Raw genomic sequence first — 27,613 nt, 5'->3', positions numbered from 1 at the left:
CCCTGTCCATCAACTCCCGGAGTTCACTCAAACTCACGTCCATCAAGTTGGTGATGCCATCCAGCCATCTCATCCTCTGTCATCCCCTTCTTCTCCTGCCCCCAATCCCTCCCAGCATCAGGGTCTTTTCCAGTGAGTCAACTCTTCACGTAAGGTGGCCAAAGTATTGGAGTTTCAGTTTTAGCATCAGTCTTTCCAATGAACACCCAGGACTGATCTCCTTTAGGATGGACTGGTTGGACCTCCTTGCAGTCCAAGGGACTCTCAAGAGTCTTCTCCAACACCACAGTTCAAAAGCATCAATTGTTTGGCACTCAGATTTCTTCACAGTCCAACTCTCACATTCATACATGACCACTGGAAAAACCATAGCCTTGACTAGACGGACCTTTGTTGGCAAAGTAATGTCTCTGCTTTTGAATATGCTATCTAGGTTGGTCATAACTTTCCTTCCAAGGAGTAAGCGTCTTTTAATTTCATGGCTGCAATCACCATTTGCAGTGATTTTGGAGCCCCCCAAAATAAAGTCTGACACTGTTTCCACTGTTTCCCCATCTATTTGCCATGAAGTGATGGGACTGGATGCCATGATCTTAGTTTTCTGAATGTTGAGCTTTAAGCCAACTTTTTCACTCTCCTCTTTCACTTTGTTCTTACCAAATCTAAAATTGCTTTAGTTTCTAGCATTAAATGCTTGTCTGCCTATCTCTGCTAGGCGGACCTTTGTGTAAATTTAACTTTTTTCCTTATCATTTCTTGTTAAATGGTGAGAGTAGTGGATACAAATATTGTCTGTCGGTGGTATCTGTTCAAGACCCAAAGTGACTGAGGTCACAGTATATCGTTCACACTTTCATACTGCCTTCACGTTAAGGTAAAGATGACCTTTTTGTTGTTTCTGACATACTCTAATATCGTGGAGACCTTCACCAGGATGAGAAAACTGTTTTGTTATTCATTTCATAGGTCAAAGAACAGCATAAATGAGGAAGCAAGGCCTAAAGTGTTTTAATTAAATCAAATTAATCAAATCAGACAGTTAGCTGATGTTAAAATCAGGGTACAGTCAAATTCTTTGAGCTCTAACTCTGACCTTTATAAACACAGGCTGGGTGAGTGAATCAGTGAGTGTAATAATTGGGTTTTTAAGAGCCCAGTATGGCATATCCCCTCCTCTCACCCTCAGGATCCTTAGGAACAACTAAGAATCATTTAAATGAGAGATTTAACATTTTCACAGCTAGGGGATGAGAGAGGGTAGGATTTTTTTTTTTTTTTTTTTTCAGTTTTCCCACTAAGTTTTATTTGTGCAGCCCTGGGGACAGAGGGCCTGAACCTAAAAGAAGGTATTGGGCCTCTTGGTGGTGAAGCGTGGCTTGTGCTGGCGACGGAGGACCCGGTGGGGCAGTGGGAACTTGATCTTGGAGTCATGGAACTTGCTGGCTGTGATCTCCTCCACCTTCATGATCTGGATTGAGTGGGCCCGGGCTCGGTGCCAGGCGCCCATGTCTCGGTAGCACTGGGTGACGGCGCCGGCGGTGGTCAGATCCCGGTACTCCTGGTCCATGTTGTGGGTGCTGCTGCGGGAGTCATAGCGCAGCCAGATGCCAAAGTTCTTCACTCGCAGGGGGTATTTCTCGAACACCTGTCCACAGTAGACAATTTCCCCCGAGGATTTCTTCATCTTCTTCAACTGAGACACAAAGTACCAGAAGCGGGACTTGGCAACAACATGATTAGGCGCAAAAATTCTCATGCAATAGAGGGGCAGCATGCGGCATTTGGGGGTCGGCAGGCAGCGCCCCACCACCTTATACTCTCGAAGCGTCCCTGAGGCCTTCATGGCGCTCTACCCACGACCGCCGCCACCCTCGGAAAGGGAGAGGGTAGGATTTTTTGGAAATAGACTATAAAGTTCTCACAGATTTCCATAATGGGAATTAATGAATTGAAATAAAATTCTCAGTTTTATTTAATGTGATAATCACATTAGAATTTTGAAGGCTGTGGCTGGAAAATTCCATTGCCAGAATGATTTGAGGGTCTGTAGTTATGTCTTTTTCATGGTTTGCTTTAGTCTTTCTGGACCTAATCTTGAATCTAGAAGTGCTTGAGATTTATCTGATTTTAAACAGAGCAGATCAAGATATGCTGAGATATCTGAATGTTGAGAAAACCTCCTTGTAAAAGCACTACCTTAATATGTATACTCTACAACTTGTTTCTAGATTTGAGAATTTAGCAATGGTCTCTGGCACTGGAATTTTTAGGCCTTTTAGTTTGGTTTGTATCCTAATGTTGTTTCTTCTTCTGTACTTATATGGATTTATTTGGCACTTTTAATTGGAATAACACAGAAGTATATATCAGAAAAATAGTAGGAGGCAATTGGCTGGGAAGTTCTCTTAAAAGTGGTGATTGAATAACATAATCTCCAGTAGGGGTGTTGAAAGAGAAATAGCAGGCCAACATTAGGAGGATATTAATTTGATATTTTACTACCTTTCCACCCATATTGTTCACTTTATATTACACCTTCATTAGACCTTTAAAGTAATTTAAACCTTGTTTAATTACGGATTTTGGTCAGTAATTTTGACTGAATCTTAAGTTTATTGAGAAGTCAAAGGGCCTTTTAAAGCTTAATGTCTTATTTTTTTAATGAAATATTATACTTTTATAACTCGAAACCTGCAGAAACGTTTTTAAGATTTACCAGGACTTAAGACTTCAAATCAAATCTGTGGGGAGCGAGCTCCGCCCATGGCAAAGGTCATGAGGAAGGAGGCTTGACATACGCAAAGGCGGGATCAAGCCTCAGGAGTCTCCCTGGAAATTCTCGAGCAATCTACCCCCAAAACCAGAGTCTGCCTACTTTCTGCTTTGTGCTTTCACCTACACCTCTGACTTTATGGGGGGCTGTCCCCCACTACCTCTCTGAAAAAAGAGTTAGCTTACAGCTCCAGTTAATAATTCCTGGGTGTGACAGTGTTTAACCTACAAACTCCTTTGGAAATCCTCTAGCCTGCCTGAATAGGTTTTTCCGGCCACATGTGATTGTTCAGAGCCTCCCAACTGTGAGAGGCAGGAGATGTTCTAAACTGTCTAAATACAGATTCCTTTGAGCAGTTAAAAGATTGATTAGAAATTGTATTGGTGAAGGGATTTTCACTTGTTGGGCCAATGTTTGCTGCTAAGTTTCCATATCCCTTACCTGCTGTGTCCCTGGCAGTGTATTGATTAATATAGTTGGTGTAAATAGTAGCTTTAATGTTTGTAACCTGGGACCCTTGAGTTAATTCTTTTTCTTGTTATAGCCCACCACACCTTTGCTCTGTAGGAATGCAACTTTATCTAATGCTTTTTGGAGGCTGGCGCCTGACTTTAGAATAATCACCTTTAGAGAAAAAGGCCTCTGGGCCAGAAGATGATGAAAATCACCTAAACTTTTGCATATGATAAGTTTGCAGGAAGAAAGCCTGGCTTACTGCATGACTCTACCCCTTCCCCCATTATCCTCTATGCATAACTTAAGGTATAAAAACTACTTTGGAAAATAAAGTGCGGGCCTTGTTCACCGAAACTTGGTCTCACCATGTCGTTCTTTCTCTTACCTTCTGGCTGAATTATTCAGCCTCTTTTCTCCACTGAATTTCCTCACTGAGCTATCCTTATTTCAGCCTCTTTTCTCCACTGAATTTCTTCACTGAGCTATCCTCATTCTATTACTCTTTATATCCTTAATTAACGTTTAATTAAGCAGTTGTTTCCTGATCCTCGCCGACGCCGTCCCGGCTTCGAATACCCTGGATCAGCCGGGGCTGGTCCCCGGCACAAATCATTTCCATTTCTTTGGTGCTAGTTTTCATAATTTTTTCCCATTTCCTAGTGATTTACTCCGGAGAAGGCAATGGCACCCCACTCCAGTAGTCTTTCCTGGAAAATCCCATGGATGTAGGAGCCTGGTAGGCTGCAGTCCATGAGGTCGATAAGAGTCGGACACGACTGAGCGACTTTACTTTGACTTTTCACTTTCATGCATTGAGAAGGAAATGGCAACCCACTCCAGTGTTCTTGCCTGGAGAATCCCAGGGACAGGGCAGCCTGGTGGGCTGCCATCTATGGGGTCGCACAGAGTTGGACACAACTGAAGCGACTTAGCAGCAGCAGCAGCAGTGATTTCCTCACGGATGGAGGAGGGGGTTGGAATATAAAACCATTTGTATATATGCAGCTTTAAAGTAGCCTGTTGTCTGGCAGAAAACTCTCTGACATAAATCACAGCAAACCCCTCTATGACCAACCTCAGTTCAGTTCAGTTCAGTGGCTCAGTCGCGTTTGACTCTTTGCGACCCCATGAATTGCAGCACGCCAGGCCTCCCTGTCCATCACCATCTCCCGGAGTTCACTCAAACTCAGGTCCATCGAGTCGGTGATGCCATCCAGCCATCTCATCCTCTGTCGTCTCCTTCTCCTCCTGCCCCCAATCCCTCCCAGCATCAGAGTCTTTTCCAATGAGTCAACTCTTCGCATGAGGTGGCCAAAGTACTGGAGTTTCAGCTTTAGCATCATTCCTTCCAAAGAACACCCAGGGTTGATCTCCTTTAGAATGGACTGGTTGGACCTCCTTGCAGTCCAAGGGACTCTCAAGAGTCTTCTCCAACAGCACAGTTCAAAAGCATCAATTCTTCGGCACTCAGCTTTTTCACAGTCCAACTCTCACTTCCATACATGACCACTGGAAAAACCATAGCCTTGACTAGATGGACCTTTGTTGGCAAAGAAATCTCTGCTTTTGAATATGCTATCTAGGTTGGTCATAACTTTTCAGAAGCAGAAGATATTAAGAAGAGGTGGCAAGAATACATAGAAGAACTGTACAAAAAAGATCTTCACGACCAAGATAATCACGATGGTATGATGACTCACCTAGGATCAGACATCATGGAATGTGAAGTCAAGTGGGCCTTAGAAAGCATCACTATAAACAAAGCTAGTGGAGGTGATGGAATTCCAGTTGAGCTATTTCAAATCCTGAAAGATGATGCTGTGAAAGTGCTGCACTCAATATGCCAGCAAATTTGGAACACTCAGCAGTGGCCACAAGACTGGAAAAGGTCAGTTTTCATTCTAATCCCAAAGAAAGGCAATGCCAAAGAATGCTCAAACTACCGCACAACTGCACTCATCTCACATGCTAGTAAAGTAATGCTCAAAATTCTCCAAGCCAGGCTTCAGCAATACGTGAAACATGAACTTGCAGATGTTCAAGCTGGTTTTAGGAAAGGCAGAGGAACCAGAGATCAAATTGCCGACATCCGCTGGATCATCAAAAAAGCAAGAGTTCCAGAAAAACATCTATTTCTGCTTTGTTGACCCACCTCCTAGAGTAATGGAAATAAAAACAAAAATAAACAAATGGGACCTAATTAAACTTAAAAGCTTTTGCACAATGAAGGAAACTATAAGCAAGGTGAAAACAGCCCTCAGAATGGGAGAAAGTAATAGTAAATGAAACAACTGACAAAGAATTAAGCTCCAAAATGTATAAGCAGCTCAAATACCAGAAAAATGAATAGCCCTATCAAAAATAGCAAAAGACCTAAACAGACATTTCTCCAAAGACATACAGATGGCTAATAAACATATGGAAAGATGCTCAACATCACTCATTATTAGAGAAATGCAAATCAAAACCACAATGAGGTATCATCTCACTCCAGTCAGTACGTGAAGTGAGTGAAGTGAAGTCGCTCAGTCGTGTCCGACTCTTTGCAACCATGTGGACTGTAGCCTACCAGTCTTCTCCGTCCATGGGATTCTCCAGACAAGAATACTGGAGTGGGTTGCCATTTCCTTCTCCAATACTGTTGCTGGGAATGCAAACTGGTACAGCCACTGTGGCGAACAGTGTGGAGATTCCTTAAAAATCTGGGAATAGAATTTCCATATGACCCAGCAATCCCCCAGAATAAGAGAAATACATGTGCCCTTAATGTTCATTTCACCACTATTTACAATAGCGATATGGAAGCAACCTAGATGTCCATCAGCAGATGAATGGATAAAGAAGCTGTGTTACATGTACACAATGGAATATTCAGTTCAGTTCAGCTCAGTCGCTCAGTCGTGTCCGACTCTTTGCGACCCCATGTATCGCAGCACGCCAGGCCTCCCTGTCCATCACCAACTCCCAGAGTTCACTCAGACTCACGTCCATCGAGTCAGTGATGCCATCCAGCCATCTCATCCTCTGTCGTCCCCTTCTCCTCCTGCCCCCAATCCCTCCCAGCATTAGAGTCTTTTCCAATGAGTCAACTCTTTGCATGAGGTGGCCAAAGTACTGGAGTTTCAGCTTTAGCATCATTCCTTCCAAAGTATTACTCAGCTATAAAAAGGAATGCATTTGAGTCAGTTCTAATGAGGTGGATGAAACTAGAACCTATTATATAAAGTGAAGTCAGAAAAACAAATACTGTATATTAATATATATATATATATGGAACTTAGACGGTACTGGCAATCCTACATGCAAGGCAGCAAAGGAGACACAGATGTAAAGAACAGGCTTTTGGATTCAGCGGGAGAAGGCAAGGGTGGGATGATTTGAGACAACAGCATTGAAATATGTACATTACAATACGGAAAGGGGACGGCCAGTGAAAGTTCAATGCACAAAGCAGGGCACCTAAAGCCTGTCCTCTGGGACAACCCTGAGAGGGGTGGGGTGGGGTGGGGATGGGCTGGGGAGGGGGAGGAACTGTTACAGGGAGGTTTAAAAGCTTTAAACTCTAAGCACCTACGTCACTCCAGATTAGCCTGAAACTACTTTCACAAGAGAAAAAGATATCTCCCCCACCTCTCTACGAGGTTAAGCTCCCAAGCTCCCTAAATCACTCTCAGCTGCGCTGCAGTCCCTGGGAAGCGAGCGCCGCAGAGCCAGACGACCCGGGCGAACGCTCGCACGGTCCCACAATGCCCCGCTCGCGCCACCGTGAGGGCGGAGAGAAAAGACGACTGCCCGTGTAGGGAATCCGAGACGAGCTCCGAGAAGTGCGCGTGCGCACTGACCCCGGCGGACCCTAGCAACCAGAGCAGTGACAGTAGCAACCGCCGGAATGGTAAGTACCTTCTAGGCCTCGCAGCCAAAGCTGCAAGTAGATTGGAAGTGAAAAGGGTAACTGTGGAGGGTTGAGGGTGGGGGACATCGTCGAACACCGGAAGGGAGCGAGTAGCGGACGCTTGCTTGGTGGATTCAGAGGCCTGGGGCGAAAGAGAAGCCCTGGCATTGGGTTGTCTGGAGGTGAGGGCGGCCCGGGCAGAGAAAAGGCAGGGCAAAGAGCAGAAAATTCTCGAAAAAGAGCGGATTAGAGTGGGACAAGTGATGGAAGGGAGAGTGTGAATAAGGATATCATTTTAATATAAGTAATTTACCCTCCCACCCCCAAGCGAGATGGAGGGTGGGGTTGGTTAGGAGAGATTGTGTGTACCACTGGTTGCTGCAATGTTTATAAACCTGTGATGTGCCCATGTTCCACTCTGAACGACTCTCAGTTCAGTTGTTAGTAAACACTGTAAAACCCTCTCTGATAGAACATACTAGGATAGTGTTTCTCAAATTTAAGTATGCATAAGTATGATTTTGGACTAAACTGGAGTGCTGATTATGAATTTTTAACATAAGTAGGGGTTTTCAGAAATGTGCATTTCAAGTGACTCTAAAACTAGAGAGCTCCCCCTGACACTTTGAGAAATATTGCTCTCTTAGGCTTGAAATCTGACGGTGATCTATCCAATCAAATCTCTTTATGAAGTAATGATTTTATCTAGTGATGCTCATTTCCTACTTAAAGTGAGCACTGTCTTGCTTACACACTTGGTAGATCCAACTAGTAGTTTAAGTTGTTGTTTGGCTAAAGACCCAACCAAAGCTGTTTAGCAAAGTATGTGATTGTCCTGCCTAATGGAAATATATATTGTTGTTCAGTTGCTAAATCGTCTCCTACTTTTTGCAATCCTATGGATTGCAGCAGGCCAGACTTCCCTGTCCTTCACTATCTCCAGAATTTGCTCAGACTCATGTCCATTGAGTCCGTGATGCTGTCTTATCCTCTCCTTTTGTCATCTCCTTCTCCTTTTGTCTTTAGTCTTTCCCAGCATCAGGGTCTTTTCCAATGTGAAATATTTATAAAGAATAAGTTTAATTAGTTTTCTGCTATAGAAGTGAGCAGAAATTGAACCCTGGAAATTCAAGTGATGAGGAAAATATGCCTGCCCTCAGCCACCAGGTTAAATTCTACTCTTAAAAGTAGTTTCCCTTCTACATTTCTTACTATATTCCACAGGCATTTAGCTGAAAAAAAAAAAAGGAAAGTTTAAAAATTCTGGAACATAGATTTGTATTTAGGTGAAGAAATAATTGGCCCTAAATAATTCTGAAAGTAGGAACTGTAAGAATTATTGAAAATCTTCAAATAGAGACTCAGAACTAGTAGTTAAGTGAAGCTCACTGAAGCTGCAAGCTTGTAGTTTTGGGGCCCTCTAGAAATACTGTCCCACATAGTTTTTTATTTAAGAAAATTAGCTTCTAATGTCTTAAAATGATCATACTTTACACCAAAATGCAGATTTCTGGCTTCTCTGAAGAATCCGAAATACCATATTTTACTATCAAGACACATCTTTTTTCATATTTTTGTATTACTGAAATATGATGCTGTGATATAATTGGCAGCATATTTTCTTTGCTGATGGTATATAAAGTAAGGGTGTTACTTTCAATTAACAAGAGTTTTCATATTTGAAGAAATGTGATATTAGGGTAACTCTGGTCCCAAGTCCCACCTGCCAGTGGTTTTCTAGAACCAAATAGTGGTTATCCTCTTTACATGGCCAGCTTTACCCATTAATGATGTCCACTGGTTATTTAGACATTTCAGGTTTTAACTCCTGCTACCTATAGGGGAACTAGTCACTTTATAGACCAGTTTATGGATAACTTGATTGCTTCCAACTTGAAAGTGTTCCTATAAGTGTCTTTTTTTTGGATCCATCCATGGATTTCTCTATGGGCTTCCCTGGTGGCTCAGAGGTTAAAGCATCTGTCTGCAATGTGGGAGACCTGGGTTCAATCCCTGGGTTGGGAAGATCCCCCTGGAGAAGGAAATGGCAATCCAGTCCAGTATTCTTGCCTGGAAAATCACAGAGACAGAGGAGCCTGGAGTCCATGAGGTTGTAAAGAGTCGGACATGACTTAATGACTAAAGCAACAACAACAAGGATTTCCCTGGAAAATATACCGGAAGTGAGATTGTGGGATCATAGGGTTTCTGCATACCTAATTTCCCTAGGCACTGTCAGATTGGATTCCAGAACAGCTATACTATTTCTTACTTCCTTCAGTGATGGATGAAAGTTTCTATTTCTCTACATTCTCATCAATTTTCTGACTTTTGCCTATATGAGGATGTATTTTAGTATCCCATTGTTTTACTTCATTTCTCTGATTTTCAGTGAGTTCAAATATCTCATTGTTAGTCATCATCTGTATTTCAGTTTCTGTAAATTTTCTGTATATATTTTTTGCCAACTTTTCCCTTTTTTTAATTTGTTTTTTAATTTCAGGAGTTCCTTGTATATTCTAGATATTAGTCCTTTGTTGGTTTTATTTTGAAAATATCTCTCAATTTTTCTAACTTGTCAACAGTGTCCTGCATTTGCTGTATTCTAGTATTTATTAGTTTATTCTATTGCATTTTCTACACAGATGATCATCTACACATAGTTTTATTTTTTATTGTAATATTGATAAAGATCTTTTGTACCATGTTAAACAGTAGCAATGATAGGAGATAGGCATCCTTGATGTGTCTGGAATCTTAAAGAGAATACTTTTTTCTTTTCTATTGAAGTATAGTTGATTTACAATGTTGTGTTGTTTTCTGGTATATAGCAAAGTGATTCAGTTACACATGTTGATATATATGTGTATTCTTTTTCATTATAGTTTATTTCAAGACATTGAATATAGTTCCCTGTGCTAAACAGAGACTTTGTTGTTTATCTATTTTATAAATAATAGTGTGTATATGTTGCTCCTAAATTCCTAATTAGTCTCTCCTCCATTTTTTCCCTTTGGTAACCATAAGTTTGTTTTCTGTCATGAGTCTACCTCTGTTTTGTAAATAAGTTAATTTGTAACTTTTTTTTTAAGATTCCACATATAAGTGATATCATATGATATCACTTTATGATATCTTTATGATATGTCTTTCTCTGGCTTACTTCACTTAGTATGATAATCTCTAGGTCCATCCATATTGCTGCAAATGGCATTATTTCATTCTTTTATGGCTGAGTAGTATTCTATTGTACATATATATATATATATAACACATCTTCTTTATCCATTCATCTGTCAATGGACATTTAGCCATGTCTTGGCGATTGTAAAATAGTGCTTCAGTGAACACTGGAAAGCATATATCTTTTCAAATTATGGTTTTCTCCAGATCTATGCCCAGGAATAGGGCTGCTGGATCATATACTAGTTCACTTTCTAGTTTTTTTAAGGAACTTCCATTCCATTTTCTGTACTGGCTGTTCCAATTTACAGTCCCACCAAAAGGGCAGGAGTGTTCTCTTTTCTGCACACCCTTGCCAACATTTATTATTTGTGGAGTTAAATTAAAAGTTATTTTTTGTTGAAGTGTAGTTGATGGTTTTGAAATTACGGTGCTGGAGAAGACTCTTAAGAGTCCCTTGCACTTCGAGGACATCAAACCAGTCAATCCTAAAGGAAATCAACCCTGAATATTCACTGGAAGGACTGTTGCTGAAGCTCCAATACTCTGGCCACCTGATATGAAGAGCCAACTCATTGGAAAAGACCCTGATGCTGGGAAAGATTGAAGGCAAAACAAACTCCAAGAGATAGTGGATGACCGAGGAGCCAAGCATGCTGCAGTCTGGGGTCACAAAGAGTCAGACACAACTTAGCAGCTGAGTAACAATGACAACAGCAGCAACAACATAGCTGATTTACAGTGTTGTGTTAGCATCAGGTGACAGCAAAGTGAATCAGTATAGACTTTTTATTTTTATTTTTTTTTATTTTTTATTTTTTTAGACTTTTTAATGATGGCTGTTCTGACCCGTGTGAGGTGATACCTCTTTGTAGTTTTGATTTGCATTTCTCTAATAATTAGTGATGCTGAAAATCTTTCATGTGCCTATTGTCCATCTGTATGTCTTCTTTGAAGAAATGTCTGTTTAGGTTTTCTGCTCATTTTTTCAGTGGGTTGTGTGTTTGTTTTTTTACCATACCATGCAGCATGTGGGATCCTGTTTCCCAACCAGGGATTGAACCTCTGCCCCCTGTAGTGGAAGCAGGAGTCCTAACCGCTGGACCACCAGGGAAGTCCCTGAATTTTTTTTTTTTGTTACTGACTTATATGAGCTGTTTGTATATTTTGGAAATTAAGCCCTTCATCAGTCACATCATTTACAAATATTTTCTTCCAGCCCACAGGTTGTTTTTTTATGGTGATTTTGCTGTGCAAAACTTTTGAGTTTCATTAGGTCCCATTTGTTTATTTTTGTTTTTATTTCTATTACCTGTTTTGCCTATGTTGTCTTCTAGGAGTTTGAGGATACTTTAATGTTACCTTCCCAATTTGGCCCACCCTTGACCACCTTATTTAAAGTAAATATCCACCATAGACATATACACACATCCTGATACTCTTTACTGAGCTCAGCTTTTTCTTTTTCCTTAGTAATTATCACCTTCTAATATACTATATGACTTATCTATTTATTTATTATATCAGTTACATCGGTCTCCCAGCGATAGATGTAGATTCCCGTAAGGCAGGAATCTTTGTTCTGTTCATTGATATATCTGAAGCAAGTGGAAGAATGTTTGGTATATAGGAAGTAATCAGTGAATATTTGTTCAAATGAATGAATTTATTCATTAAGCTGGTATTGGTTAGAGCTTTTTGATATATGCATGTGTGCGTGCTAAGTTGCTTCAGTCGTGTCCGACTCTCTACGACCTAGGACTGTAGCCTGCTAGGCTCCTCTGTCCATGGGATTCTCCAGGCAAAAATACTGGAGTGGGTTGCCATTTCCTTCTCCATTTTGATATATAGCTTTTATCAAATAAGGAATTTTGCTTTAACCCTTAGTTAAAAGCTTTTAATATCAGAGGTAGAACTTTATCAAATGCTCTTTCTGCACTTACTGAAATAAATGTAATTTCCCCCTTTTAATCCATTAATAAAAGATTTACATTTGTAATAGATTTTTCTGTTGTTAAACAATCTTTATGCCCCTGGCATAAGCCATTTTTGATCATGATCATTATACACCATTGGCTTTGGAAATCTAATATTGTGCATCTAAGATTTTTCAAATCTGTTTTGAGAAGTAAAAAGGGCCCCTTATCTAGTTATGGCATCAAGATTATTCTAGTCTCATAAAATAAGTTGGCAGCTTTCCCTCTTTTCTTTCTGGTTTCTGAAACAACTTGCATAACAAGGAATATCTGCTCCTTGAAAAGTTAGTAGAACTTATTTGCAATTTATCTAGATTTGGGGCTTTAGGGGAGGAGGGTGTGAGTAAATTTCTTGGATTATCTTTTTAATTTTCAAATAGTTATTGGTCTATTCATATTTTCTGATTCTTCTTGTGAGTTTTGGCTTTTTTTTTCCCTAGAAATGTATACTTTAGGTTTTCAAAATTATAATATTTTATTTTAAAAATCTCTGTGGTATCTGTGTCATCTCTCTTTATTCTATATTTTTAATTTGTATATCTCTCTGTTTTGCTCAGTCAGGCTTGCCAGAAACTTAAGAACCAGCTTTTAGTTTTGTTCGTCTTTTTTCCTCTCAGTCTGTTTTTCATTGATTTCTTCCTTCCTGTTTCCTTCTGCATTCATGATGTACTTTTCCAAATATTTTGAATGCCTAATTTGTTTTCTATCTCTTGCTTTCTCTTATTTTTTAAAATTTATTTTATTCATTAGTTGATTTGCAATGTTGTGTTTACTCCTCCTAAACAGCAAAGTGATTCAGTTATACATATATATATAATCCTTTTCATATTATTTTCCATTATGGTTTATCACAGAATATTGAGTATAGTTCCCTGTTCTCTTATTTTTAAATTAATGTATTTTAAGCATAAGTTTCCTTTTAAGTGTTATATTCCTCCAATTTTTACTTTCTTTGTCTTTAATTTTATTATTTTACTTAAATTAATAGTTTTATTTTTAACTTGTGTTATTTATTAGTGCATCTTTACTTCAGAGACTTAATTCCTTTTGTTATTCTTTAGGTTCTCTCTTTTATAAAATAAGCTCCAGCAAAGATTCAAAGGATGTCTTCTTTTTCTTACCTTTAAAGTTTTTAATATCATATTAAATTGAATCTAAGATACTATTGATTATAAGGTACAACATTATTTTATCTTCTTCTAAGAAAGAAAAGTAATGATTCGTGTTGTTGTACATCAGGAACCAACACAACCTTGTAAAGCAATTATCTTCCAGTTAAAAAATAAGAAAAATAAGAAGTTGGAATTAAACTGTGACAGAATTTCCTATCACTTAGAAATTTTATTTTGTATTTATTGACAGAGTTATTTTAAATGTATTTAGGCATATAGATTTTTATCATGTGTTATCCTTTGATAATGGAGAAGGCAGTGGCACCCCACTCCAGTACTCTTGCCTGGAAAATCCCACGGTCGGAGGAGCCTGGTAGGCTGCAATTCATGGGGTCGCTAAGAGTCGGACACGCCTGAGCAACTTCACTTTCACTTTTCACTTTCATGCATTGGAGAAGGAAATGGCAACCCACTCCAGTGTTCTTGCCTGGAGAGTCCCAGGGACGGGGGAGCCTGGTGGGCTGCCTTCCATGGGGTCGCACAGAGTCGGACATGACTGAAGCAACTTAGCAGCAGCAGCAGCAGCATCCTTTGATAAACATAAAAATGAATATATATGGTATGTATATTAAATAAGATGGTTAATATTTTTCTAAACCTTCATCAGTGCTACCTGGCTGCAGCAATTATAAAATTTTCCTGGTTGTAAGATGTATCCAGACTTCAAAGATATTAAAATGTAAAGGAAGATATAAATCTTAGAATAATGAAATAAGATATATTTTATTTTATTTTTTTGAAATAAGATATATTTTAATATCAGTGTTGACAGCTCTGTTTTTTGTAAACCACGTGAGAGTAAAGCATATGACATGATACATCATGATTTCCTTAATTTCTCTGAGAGGTATTTAAGTATTTCTGATTTTAAGAAATTAAAACATTCTCTTTTCATATGAAGTCTCAAAAAAAGAAATCTTTTTAATGGTAGATGCCAGGGCTAATAATTGTTGCATGAAAATTGAGTCAACAAATCACACCAATAAAGATAACCTTGTTTTTTCTTCTCTTTTTAAGGCGAAAGCAACAACAATCAAAGAAGCCCTAGCCAGATGGGTGAGTTTATGAGTTCTTACTTCTAGAAACCATATTAGGATAAGTTTTGGACAGTTATTTAAATCTGATCATTCGATACAAGAAATCTGTTAGTGGATACATGAGCCTACACAGGTGATAAAATTATATAGACCTTAATACACACATGCAGACACATTCACACTCACATGTACAAATAAGTATAAGTAAAATTGGGAAAATCTGATTAAAGTTAGTGGATTGTATCAATATCAATATCTTGGTTGTGATACTATAATTTTGAAAAATGTTACCATTAGGGCAAAGTGTATAAAGGCTCTCTCTGTATTATTTCTTATAACTGCACATGACTCTTCAAATATCTCAATAAAAATTTCAGTTAAAAAGTCTGACCATTGGAAAATTTAAATCTGGAAAGGCTAATTTGTCTGTTACTGTGATAGCTGGAATCTCCATGTTCCTTTTCAACTTTATCATTATTAAACCACATATCATTTTTAGGTGATAGAGTGATATGTGCTATGGGTGATCTAGGTTTTAGATAAATGATGGTTTTAATCTCTTGGAGGTTAGAACAGAGACAGTCAATGTGAACAAATGAAAATCATGCATAGACAAATGAAAAAACCTCGAATAAAAATTCTAAAATGATATTCAACATGACTGATCGTCAGGGAAATGCAAATCAAAACCCCAAAGAGATATCACCTTACACCTGTTAAAATGGCTGTCATTAAAAATATGAGAGAAAAGTGTTGGTGAGGATGTGGAAAAAAGGGAACGCTTTTTGCACTTTGGTGGGAATGTAAGTTGGTATAGTGTTATGGTGGAGTGGTTAATATAAACACTGTGGAGATTCCTCAAAAATTAAAAGTAGAACTACCATATAATCCAGGAGTTCCACTTCTGGATGTATATCTGAAGGAAATGAAATCGCCATCTCAAAGAGATTATCCCCAGGTTCATTGCAGCATTATTCAGAATAGCCAAGACATGAAAACAACCTAAATGGCTATCAGTGGATGAATGGATAAAGAAAATGTGTATTTGTATACAATGGAATATTACTCAGCCATAAAAAGAAGAAAGTCCTGCCATTTGTGACAACATTATGCTAAATGATGTAGTCAGATAGGACAAGACAATTCAAGGTTTTTTCATTTGTGATCTCACTTATATGTGAAGTTTAAAAAAGCCAACTCATAGAAACAGATTATAATGGTGGTTACCAAAGTTGAGGAATGGAGGAAATGGGGAAAAGTTGGTCAAAGGGTAGAAGCTTCCAGTTATAAGATCAATAAGTTCTGGGAATCTGTGTATAGCATAGTTAATAATACTGTATTATACACTCGAAAGTTGCTAAGAGAGTAATCTTAAATGTTCTCAACACACAAAAAATTTATTGTATGAGGTGCTGGATGTGTTAACTTTATGCTGGTAATCATCTTGCAATATGTACATATTTCAAAGTATCACATTGCATACCTTAAACATAAATAACGTTATATGTCAATTATATCTCAATAAATCTGTAAAAAGTAGTGATAATTTTGTGCTGTATAAAAGTATTGAATCACTGTGTTGTACACCAGAAACTAACATAGCACTGTAAGTCAATTATGTTTCAACAAACAGACAAATTCGTAGAAAAAGACACTAGATTTGTGGTAACCAGAGGCAAGGGGTAGGGGTAGGGGAAATTGGATGAAGATAGTCAATAGGTACAAGCTTCCAGTTACAAGATAAGTAAGTACTAGGGATGCATTGTACAAAATGATTAATATAATTAACGTCAGTCCCATCACGTCATGGCAAATAGATGTGGGAAAGTGGAAACAGTGACAGATTTTATTTTCTTGGGCTCCAAAATCACTTCAGACGGTGATTGTAACCTTGAAATTAAAAGACGCTTGCTCCTTGGAAGAAAAGCTATGACAAACCCAGACAGCGTAGTAAAAAGTGGAGACATCACTTTGCCAACAAAGGTCCATATAGTCAAAGCTATGGTTTTTACAGTAGTCATGTATGGATGTGAGAGTTGGACCATAAAGAAGGCTGAATACCAGAGAATTGATGCTTTTGAATTGTGGTGCTAAAGATGCTTGAGAATCCCTTGGACCGCAAAGAGATCAAATCAGTCAGTCCTACAGGAAATCAACCTTCCTGTTCATTGGAAGGACTGATGCAGAAGCTGAAGCTCCAAAACTTTGGCCACCTGATGTGAAGAGCTGACTCACTGGAAAAGCCCCTGATGCTGGGAAAGATTGAGGGCAAGAGGAAAAGAGGGCAACACAGGATGAGATCATTGGATGGCATCACTGACTCAATGGACATGAATTTGAGCAAACTCCAGGAGATGTTGAAGGACAGGGAAGCCTGGCAAGCTGTAGTCCATGGGGTGGCAAAGAGTCGGACAGAACTTAGCAACTGAAGAACAACACTGCTGTATGTTATATACGAAAGTTAAGAGAGTAAGTCCCAAGAGTTTTTATCACAAGGAAAAAAATTTTATTTCTTTTATTTTGTATCTGCTTGAGATGATGGATGTTCACTAAACTTACTGTGGTCATCATTTCATGATTATGTAAGTCAAATCAGTATGTTGTATGTCTTAAACTTATTCAGTGCTGTATATCAATTATATCTGGAAATACACAAGATACATTTTTTAAAAGCACATAGTAATGTTAGGAAATGGCATTGTAAAAAATGTGCATTAAATTTAAACAAATATTTTGAATATAAAATTCTATAAAGTTTGAATGGTTGTATTTCAGCACTATGGATAGAATTTCCAGAGAGAATAGAGATGGCTTCTCAATTTCTATCCCCAGTGATAGCTTATTTGACTGTGTTATCAGTTTTTTGTATAATAATGTATCTTTGCTTTTGTAGCTGGGCTTTAAATAAAAAGTCTTTCAAGAAACTTGGTGTCTATGGAAAATAGACAGAGTAGCTAGGATAATGAAATATTTGAATTCTTGTTTTTAGTGCTTGTAAGTTTCTGTATACCCTAATTGGAATTTAAAAATTCCTTTCTGTTTAGCTACTGAAAAATCTGTTTTAATAAAAAAAAGTATGGAGTAGGCTTAGTATTCAATACAGTTGCCTTGAAGCAGATTTTAGGATAATATAATAATATTTATATTAACAAGTGGTTAATAACACTTAGTTTATAATAATAAATAGCCAACCACTATTATTATTATAATAATAAGTGGTTGGCTATTTGATTTGGTTTGTACATTTTATTTCTAGATTATATGATGGCTGTAAGTCTTTAACTTTAAGATTATTTGAGGATATAATGCTCATTCTTACTCTCATTAACACATTTATTAAAGATGTCAGTCTCCCATCTCCTAACCTATGGCACACAAAAAAATACCAAGTGGATGTGTATTAGTTGTCTTTCAACTGATTATATATTTTCTATTATTGATGTGTTATGATTTGATTTAAAAAAAAAAAAAAACAAGCCTCTTTTGTGTCTTATATCACACTAGCTATAGAAAACATGAGTTTGAGCATGCCCCAGGAGATAGTGAAGAACAGGGAAGCCTGGAGTGCTGCAGTCCATGGGGTCACAAAGGGTTAGATATAACTTAGCGACCAAACAACAACAATAGAAAACAGGAAAGCAAAAAAAAAAGGTTCCCAAGCTGCAGTATCTTCTTGTTTTGTTGGAGAGATGGAACTAAGTACCTCAGTTATTAGGCAGCATTATTAGGCAGCATTATTAGGCAGCATATCCTGGTAATTAAAATTTAAATTGTATTAGGTACTGAAATTAAACTGTAACATAGAATGTAGTAGTAAATTATTGTAGAACAAATAAATTTGACCTTCAGTTCAGTTCAGTTCAGTTGCTCAATCACGTCCGACTCTTTGCGACCCCATGAATCGCAGCACGCCAGGCCTCCCTGTCCATCACCATCTCCCGGAGTTCACACAGACTCATGTCCATCGTGTTGGTGATTCCATCCAGCCATCTCATCCTCTGTCATCCCCTTCTCCTCCTGCCCCCAATCCCTCCTAGCATCAGTCTTTTCCAGTGAGTCAGCTCTTCGCATGAGGTGGCCAAAGTACTGGAGTTTCAGCTTTAGCATCAGTCCTTCCAAAGAACACCCAGGACTGATCTCCTTTAGGATGGACTGGTTGGATCTCCTTGCAGTCCAAGGGACTCTCAAGAGTCTTCTTCAACACCACAGTTCAAAAGCATCAATTCTTCGGAGCTCAGCTTTCTTTACAGTCCAACTCTCACATCCATACATGACCACTGGAAAAACCATAGCCTTGACTAGACGGACCTTTGTTGGCAAAGTAATGTTTGTCATAAAGAGAATACCTTCTCAAATTCTTGGTATTTGGTGGTTGTAGCTCAGACTAAATTGTACATAGGAACAGAAAGATGAGATGACAAAAACAGCTCGTCTTATAGATCTAAATCTGATACTTAAGTTTGTTTAGGGACAAGGAATCCTTCCCAGAAAAATGTTTTTGTTGTTGTGTTTTATTTTTGTTTATTAATTGATAGACTCTTAAAAGATTTTAAAAACTACAGAAATAAAAGTTATTTTCTTTCCTCTTTTCCATTTGGCTGAGACCTGACAGGGAATTATCTGAACCAGCGATGTATAAGCTAGTTATCAGGTTCAGTAAGTAAGTGTTGTCAATAAGTGTTCTGTCAAGAATGTACAGAATTAATGAATTTTAATAGCTATTTTGAAATAAATATTGAAAAGCCTTGAGAAAATCTGACCTTTTTAGTTCCACATTATAATCTGGGATTATTTTCTTCCACATTAATTTTCCTTATAGGAAGAGAAAACCAGCCAGAAGCCATCTGAAGCCAGAGAGATAAAGCTGTATGCCCAGATTCCCCCTATAGAGAAGATGGATGCATCCTTGTCCACGCTTTCTAATTGCGAGTAAGTGCTTGTCTTTTTTCATCCTTTCTAGTATTGCTGTTAAGTTTCCCTTCCTTTTCTAAATACACAGACTAAAAAAATGTATTTATTTTCTTGGTTTTCATTTCCCTTCCTCCCTCCCTTCCTTCCTTCCTGTGATTCTCCCTTTGGCAAGGCCAAACATAAACGATTATTGGTTTATAGGGTCGTTAATCGAGTAATTCTAAACTATCCTGTATCACATTTTTTTACAGTGTGATTTTTTGTTTTGATTGTGCCGGGCCTTTGTTGCCGTGCACGGGCCCTTGGTTGCAGCAGAGGCTTCTCTAGTTTTGGTGCCCGGGCTTAGTTGCCGCGTGGTTCTTAGTTCCCCGACCAGGGATCGCACCTGTGTCCCTGCATTAGAAGGTGGATTCTTTACACAAACTTCCTTTTCTCTTAGGAGAAGCTAAATAACACAATAAAACTATTTCTCTGTCGTAAAATCTAGTAGTTTCTCTTGTGAAATTATCCATCAAAGTCAATACTATACTTACTCAGAAGCATAGAAGTAACCACTTTTGAAAAATTTCTCAAATTATTAAAATACATTGTAAAACATCTAGAAAATATTAAAAACACAAAGAAAAGGAAATATCAACCAAAATTGCACCAGTTTTTGAGTACCAGGGTTAGCATTTTTAAAAATTTCATTTTTTTATTATTATTGTTGGTTGCTCCACACAGCATGTAAGATCTTAGTTCCCTGACCAGGGATTGAACCCATGCAATGGGAGCATGAAGTCAACTACTGGACCACCGGGGAAGTCCTAGCATTCTCACGTAGAGCCTTTTTATTTATTTTTTTCTCATTAGCACTAAGTTACACTTACTTGCAATCCTATTTTCCCAAGACTTTAAGTATCAGATATATGTTTATTATATTAACTGATTTCCTGAATATTCTGCATGCTTTTTAGCAGGGTTCTGTGACGAATTTGAGGCAATTATACCATGACACCTTGTAACCATGTTCTTAAGCTGCAATGTCTTGTCAGGGCTATAGAATGTTATAGAATCACTTGTTATAGAATATTGGAAAATCCTATATTTTCCTAAGTGTGGTTCCCTGACTACCTACATAAGAACCTCCTTGTGCAGCAGATAAGCCCAACTTCAAATTTATAGAAAAAGAATCTACTGATGAAACTAGGTATCTGTGTTTACAATAAGCAATCTGAATGACTCTTAAGCACATATTTGTGAATGCATGCATTAGACTAATATCTATCTTTGGAATTAAAGGGAAAAACAAACATAATTTAGTTATTGTATGCAGCTTGTCCTTTGTGATGAGAACACAGTGTAGTACATAAAAATCTACCTTAAATGTGTTTTTGGCTTCAAAATCATGATTTCAAAGAACATTATTTTAAAGTGGTCAAATGTCTTTTTATCAAACCTTGAGAAGGTTCTATACCTCATACCAAAGTACCCTAGAAACTGCTTAAGAGTCATCCTGTTCATATTTTTGCTGACAATCTTTGGGCAGGTTGCCTATACAACAATTACAGAATTATTCCCCAACTGTAGTCCTGCTTTTCCACTCCATTTTTCACTTTATTGGTAATTCTTGGGAGTGGAGAATGACTAGAAAATACACACATATGACCAATAATTTACAGTGTACAGTAATTGCTTTTACTGTTTTAAGCAAAAAAAAAAAAAGAATAATTCCTCTTCAAATCAAATCTGAAGGATAAGATCACATGTTCTGGGGTCAGTTTTGGGGGGTTTTAAATTTGGATTTGCTACTTTCTGGCTGTGTAATAGTAGGCAAATTGCTTAACATCTTTGTGTCTCAGTTTCCTCATTTATAAAATATGGTTACTAATATGTAGCTCATAGGATCATTCTGATGGTTAAAATAGTTAATACATGTAAAGTATTTAGAAGAATACTAGGCACATATGAAGCATTCAATAAAATTAGCTTTTATTATATTCTTTGTATGAAGTTTGCTAAGATATTAAACACTTTTGTCAAGAGAAGATTAATAGTGTATAATTCAGTTCCGTTCAGTTCAGTTCAGTCGCATCTGACTCTTTGCGACCCCATAAATCACATCACGCCAGGCCTCCCTGTCCATCACCAACTCCCAGAGTTCACTCAAACTCACGTTCATTGAGTCGGTGATGCCATCCAGCCATCTCATCCTCTGTTGTCCCCTTTTCCTCCTGCCCCCAATCCTTCCCAGCATCAGAGTCTTTTCCAGTGAGTCAACTCTTCGCATGAGGTGGCCAAAGTACTGGAGTATATAACTATGCTCCCTTTAAAATTTTGTTTTTATACGATTAAAGTATATATAGGGAAAAAAATATAGAAAATATATATATAAACTGGTGAAAGTATTTCTGGGGAAATGTCTGGGGTGATTAGGACTACGTTGACTTTTTATAATGTATGTATCATGGACATTTTCCAAAGTTGGTATGTATGGCCCGATCTTGTTTGTTTTAGTGGCTGCATAGTATTTTGTTATCTGTATTCCTCAGCTGATGTGTATTTATAAATTTTCCCCCATTTTTTTGCTATTATAATAATACAGTAATAGTTTAATTCATATATATTTGGCATTACTATTTCCATAGGATATGTTCCTATAAATGAATTACTGGGTTAAAGAAAATATGCATTTAAAAATTTTAATAGACAACACCAAAATGTCCACAAAAAGGTTTTTTTAATTTTATACAGTGAATGTTTATTAACTTTTGTTAATAACAGTATGGGAAACAGTATGACGATTTCAAAATGAAAGAACATGTGCCATGTCTGAGAGGGGAAAAAAGGATTCAGTGTGAAAAGGAAACGTCTGAGAGAACTTGAGGAATAATTTCTATTATACTATTAACTTTTTTTCTTATTAATTCTAGTATTCTTTTTTTTTCTCCTTTAGGAAGCTTTCACTGTCTACAAACTGCATTGAAAAAATTGCAAACCTGAATGGCTTAAGTAAGTGATCCACAGTAACAGATGGTTCCAGAATTTTTTTAGTTATTGGGAAGAAACATTCCAGAGACACTGCATAATCCTAGAAGCTGGCACCTGTTTCAACCACAGTAATTGTCAGATGATAGAAAGAATATATAAACTATGTGTCTTGTTTGACTATCCAAAGAAAATTAGAGATAACATGAAACCTGAATAGTTTAAGGACATTTTAAAGCTTGTAGAGTTAGAATTGAAATATATGAACTGAAAATCAAGTTTTTTTAAATCTGTTTTTGTCCAGATTTCTCTTGTATTTCATACTTGTTGTATTTAAAATTTTGTTCCTCACATCCTTGTTTTTCCTATGCGCCTTATCTTTTTTAATGGCATTAACCCCTTCCCAGTTGTCAAGGTTCCTTATGCAAGTTGCCTCTGGGCTGCAAACACTTGGTGGCTTAAAGCTTCAGAAATGTATTCCCTCACAATTCTAGAGGCCAGAAGTCTGCAATCAGTTTCACTGGGCCAATATCAGTGTTTTAAGAGGGCCATGGTTTCTCCGGAGGCTTTAGGGGAGAATCTTTTCCTTGCCTTTTCTGGGTTCGAATGACTGCCACATTCCTTGGCTTGTGACTGTGTCGCTCTAGTATCTGCCTCTGTGATCATATTTCCTTCTACTGTTTTGTCTCTGCCATATCTTTTTCTGTCACCCTCTTATAAGGACATACATGATTGCATTTAGGAAACACTTGGATAATCAAGGATATTTTCCCCATCTTAAGATTCCTAACTTACTCTTATCTGCAAAATATTTTTTCCCATATATGATAATATTCACATCCAGGGATTAGGATGTAGGTATCTTTTGGTGAGCCATCATTTATCTTATAATACTTCCCCTTTATTTCCCTCAAGCCCTACATCCAGGTTTATCTCTGAGTCCTGTTAAATTTATTCTTTGAAAGAGCTCAAATAATTTGTTGCGTTTCCATTTCCAGGAGCTACAGCTTTAATTTAGACCCTCATCATTTCCCCCTTAGGTCATCTTTTTCAAACGTTTTTTTACCACTTCCCACAGTAAGAAATACAGTTGAATTAATAACTCAGTACATACGTTCATAGGGCTTCCCAGGTGGCTCAGTGGTAAAGAATCCATCTGCCAATGCAGGAGATGTGACTTTAATCCCTGGGTTGAGAAGATCCACTGAAGGAGAAAATGGCAACCACCTCCAGTATTGCTTGGAAAATCCCATGGACAGAGGAGCCTGGCAGGCTACAGTCCATGGAGCAGCAAAGAGTCAGACACGACTTAGTGACTGTGCACACACACACATGAATATACATATCAAATATACACATACTCATATGAACCGGATTAAAATTTGTAAAACCGTATTTACCCTTATAGCATTGGTTCCATTTTTAAAAGTTTTTAGTGTGATTTCCTGGTTTTTTAAATGTTTGTCACAATCCACTAAGGTTTTTTCTGTTTGTTTTATTGGAGTGTAGTTGATTCACAGTGTTAGGTTACTTTCAGGTGTACAGCAAAGTGATTCAGTTATACACGTGCATATATTCATTCTTTTTTAGATTCTTTTCTCATGTAGCTTATCACAGGATATTGAGTAGATTTTCCTGTTATTAATATATAGTAGGTTCTTGCTGACAACCCATTAAGTTGATTTCACATGATCCACAATTTGAAAAAACACTGCCTTACAACTTACGTGATAGCCACCCAATTGATCTCCTTATCTCCTATCTTTCTGCTCTTCAGTTGACCTTCAGCACTGACACCAGAGTTTTCTTTATGAAAATATTGTTCTATTTATCATTCCTCCAAGCCAGAGACCTTCAATGACTCCCCTTTGCCTAGTAAAGACCAAATGCCTTAAGGTTGCATTCAGAGTCATTTAAAAGCTTGTAACATCCTCTTTATATCCAAACATTTCATTCTTTTTTATGACTTTGTACACTTGTTAATGCAGTGCTTTTCATTGAGAACAGCCCCATCCTGTAACAGGAAAACCCTACAAGAAAAAAAATTAACATTAAGAATGCAGAGTTTAAATGTTATTTAGAGGAAGAGCTCTAAAGACTTCTCTGATTTCCGTCATCATAATTACTCTTTCTTGGAAACATTTCCCGACCCAGGGATTGAACCCAGGTCTCCCGCACTGTAGGCAGACTCTACTATCTGAGCCACCAAGGAAACCCTTATAACAGTCTACCTTGGATTATAATCCAGAAAGTGAAGAGAAACTGGACTCTGTGGGAGAGGTAGTGGGGGAATGATTTGGGAGAATGGCATTAAAACATGTATGATATCATATAAGAAATGAATCGCCAGTCCAGGTTTGATGCAGGATACAGGAAGCTTGGGGCTGGTGCACTGGAATGACCCAGAGGGATGGTATGGGGAGGGAGGTGGGAGGGGGGTTCAGGATTGGGAACACATGTACACCCGTGGCAATTCATGTTGATGTATGGCAAAACCAATACAATATTGTAAAGTTTAAAAAAATTAATTAATTAAAATTAAAAAAAAAAAAAGCTCAAAAAAAAAAAAAAAAAGAGTCTCTTGATGAAGGTGAAAGAGGAGAGTGAAAAAGCTGGCTTGAAACTCAACATTCAAAAAACAAAGATCGTGGCATCTGGTCCCATCACTTCATGTCAAACAGATGGGGTAAATGTGGAAACAGTGTCAGATTTTATTTTCTTGGGCTCCAATATCAATGTGGACAGAGACTGCAGCCATGAAATTAAAAGACACTTGCTCCTTGAAAAGAAGCTATGACAAACCTAGACAGTGTATTAAAAGCAGACACATCACTTTGCCGACAAAGATCCATAGTTTTGCAGGAGTCATGTATGGATATGAGAGTTGGACCATAAAGGAGACTGAGCGCCAAAGAATTGATGCTTTTTAACTGTGGTGTTGGAGAAGACTCTTGACAGTCCCTTGGACTGCAAGGAGATCAAACCAGTCAGTCCTAAAGGAAATCAACCCTGAATATTCATTGGAAGGACTGGTGCTGAAGCTGAAGCTCCAGTACTTTGGCTACCTAATGCATAGAACGGACTCATTGGAAAAGACCCTGATGCTAGGAAAGATTGAGGACAGGAGGAGAAGGGGTCGACAGAGGACGAGATGGTTGGATGCTATCACAATTCAATGGACGAGAGCAGACTCAGGGAGATAGTGAAGGACAGGGAAGCCTTGCATGCTGCAGTTCATGGGTCTCAAAGAGTCAGACACGACTTAGCAACTGAACAACAGCTTCACATATTTATTTTGAATATTAAATGAGCCAGTGTGTATAAAGTGCTTAGAATAGTGCCTGGTGCATATAAATGCTCAAGAAATAGTAGCTGTTACTATAGTTAGGAATATGTTCTGTCTCTTTAGATAATGAGCCCCTTAGAGCAAGCACCATGTTTTATTAATCTTTTAATCTTCTATTCCTAATCTCCATTTCCCCCTGCCCTTGCCTAGTGCCTTACTCAAAGTTGCATTCAGTGTTTATATAGTGCTGGAGAGGAAGTGTTTACTATTAGACTTGTATTTAAAATGATTCAGTCTATTCCAATTTTCACTGACTCTTTAAACAATTTGAGATATTTCATTTTCTTCTCTTTTGGTTTCTTTGTAATTGAAATAACTTGCTTACATGAGGCTAAATTCATAACATTTATCAGTATGAACAACATGCTTTTCTTTCATAAAAACATGACTACACTGACTCGATGGACGTGAGTCTGAGTGAACTCCGGGAGTTGGTGATGGACAGGGAGGCCTGGCGTGCTGCGATTCATGGGCTCGCAAAGGGTCAGACACGACTGAGCGACTGAACTGAACTGATGACATGAAATTGGGTAAACTTCTATAAAGGGCTGGTAACTCGTATTCTCTTTGATCACTTGGTAGTGACTCTCAGGAAAATCACGTTAAAAAAAGTTCCAGAAATTCAGTGGAAAAGAGTACCTTGATCAATTATTGGTGTCTAATATAGACATGGAAAGAGAGGATAGGCCTTTGTATCATGTATTTGCTATACTAGACACATCTCATTTTAGTTCTGCTTGTAACAAATGGTATTTCTGCAGTCTACAGAGAATACACTTTGTCTGTGACTGTGAAGCAAAATGAAGCCAACTGATCCATATAAAATACTGAATATATGACTCTAGCTTGCCTCCTACACCTTTCCTTTCATGAGCACTATGTCTTACCTACTATGCTAATATGAGAAGATCTGAAATAAACAAGTATTGCTATTTAACGGGGGTTTTCAGGCAGATTAACCCTAACAGCTGTGACGAGAGAACAGTATGACATGAGTATCTTCAAACTGTGGCTAAAAAGCTGTACAATATAAATAATACTCTCATTTAAAGATTAGAAAGTAAATATTGTTGTTAAAACAGTATACTCCTTCAGTTTACTAAATAAATAAATATAACTTTACGATAATGTTTTGATTTTCCTCAAGACCTAAAAAGTGTTTTCCATATAGTGGTGTTCTACTTATGCAGCATATTAAAATATGGAAAATATGTAATTGTGTAATGTAAGAACAGTTAATCTATTAACTTTGATATCATAACTTACCTCCCTGAACAGCAATAAATAATATCCTTGTAGCCCTCTCATTGCCATTTCATGTACATTTTTAAAAAAGAGTTGTAGATATTATCTTTGAAAGATCTGCATATATCTGTTATCTCTGATCTGAGGTCATTTCTCAGTTCTTATCTTAGTTGACCTAAGTGCATTTTGACATGATGATTTCTTTTTCTTGCAGCAGTTTCTTTGTTGGGTTTCTAGGATACTGTACCCCTTTGATTTCCTCCTGCCTTTCTGGCGGCTTCCTCCCAGCCTCATGTCCTCAAATTTTTTACTGTTGGGGTATCCCTGGCCTCAGTTCTTGGATCTTTTTTCTGTCTTTACCTACTCCACATTCTCATCCAGTTCACGGCTTTACCATCTGTATGCTGATGGTTCCCACATTTATAGCTCAAGTCCATACATCTCCTCTGAACTCGACTTACACATTCAGTTGCCTGACATTTCCATTGAATGTCTACTGGACATTTCATACTTAACAAGTTCAAAACTGAGTCCTGCTATCCTTCCCCAGCCTTTGTTAACCCAGCTTCTTGTGTGTCTGTATCAGGCAGTGACAACTGCTTTCTTCTAGCTGCTCAGGCCAAATTCCTTGGTAATTTCTTGACTCCTCTGTCAT

At 37.9% G+C, this 27,613-nt stretch overlaps 1 protein-coding gene and 1 pseudogene across 2 annotated transcripts in view; one reads left to right on the top strand and one right to left on the bottom strand.

The window, feature by feature from the left end:
• Window positions 1-1,274: 1,274 nt before the first annotated feature.
• LOC102281137 (large ribosomal subunit protein eL20 pseudogene) lies at window positions 1,275-1,894 on the bottom strand (annotated as a pseudogene).
• A 5,117-nt stretch (window positions 1,895-7,011) lies between these two features.
• DNAL1 (dynein axonemal light chain 1) overlaps window positions 7,012-27,613 on the top strand; it is a 39,408-nt gene continuing 18,806 nt past the window's right edge. Inside the window, exons 1-4 of one of the 2 annotated variants that reach the window (XM_005893816.2) lie at window positions 7,012-7,121; window positions 14,470-14,508; window positions 19,309-19,418; window positions 22,336-22,391. In XM_005893816.2, coding sequence (XP_005893878.1) covers window positions 7,119-7,121; window positions 14,470-14,508; window positions 19,309-19,418; window positions 22,336-22,391 — 208 coding nt within the window. In that variant the 5' untranslated portion in view covers window positions 7,012-7,118. Of the gene's footprint in view, window positions 7,122-13,691; window positions 14,012-14,469; window positions 14,509-19,308; window positions 19,419-22,335; window positions 22,392-27,613 lie in introns of those variants that run through there. The other variant, XM_070377556.1, reaches the window with a different exon arrangement.

The sequence above is a fragment of the Bos mutus genome, chromosome 10, assembly GCF_027580195.1.
Source record: "Bos mutus isolate GX-2022 chromosome 10, NWIPB_WYAK_1.1, whole genome shotgun sequence".
NCBI lineage: Eukaryota > Metazoa > Chordata > Mammalia > Artiodactyla > Bovidae > Bos > Bos mutus.
The sequence above is the reverse complement of the archived record's forward strand: the minus strand, read 5'-3'. Positions and strand labels throughout refer to the sequence as shown.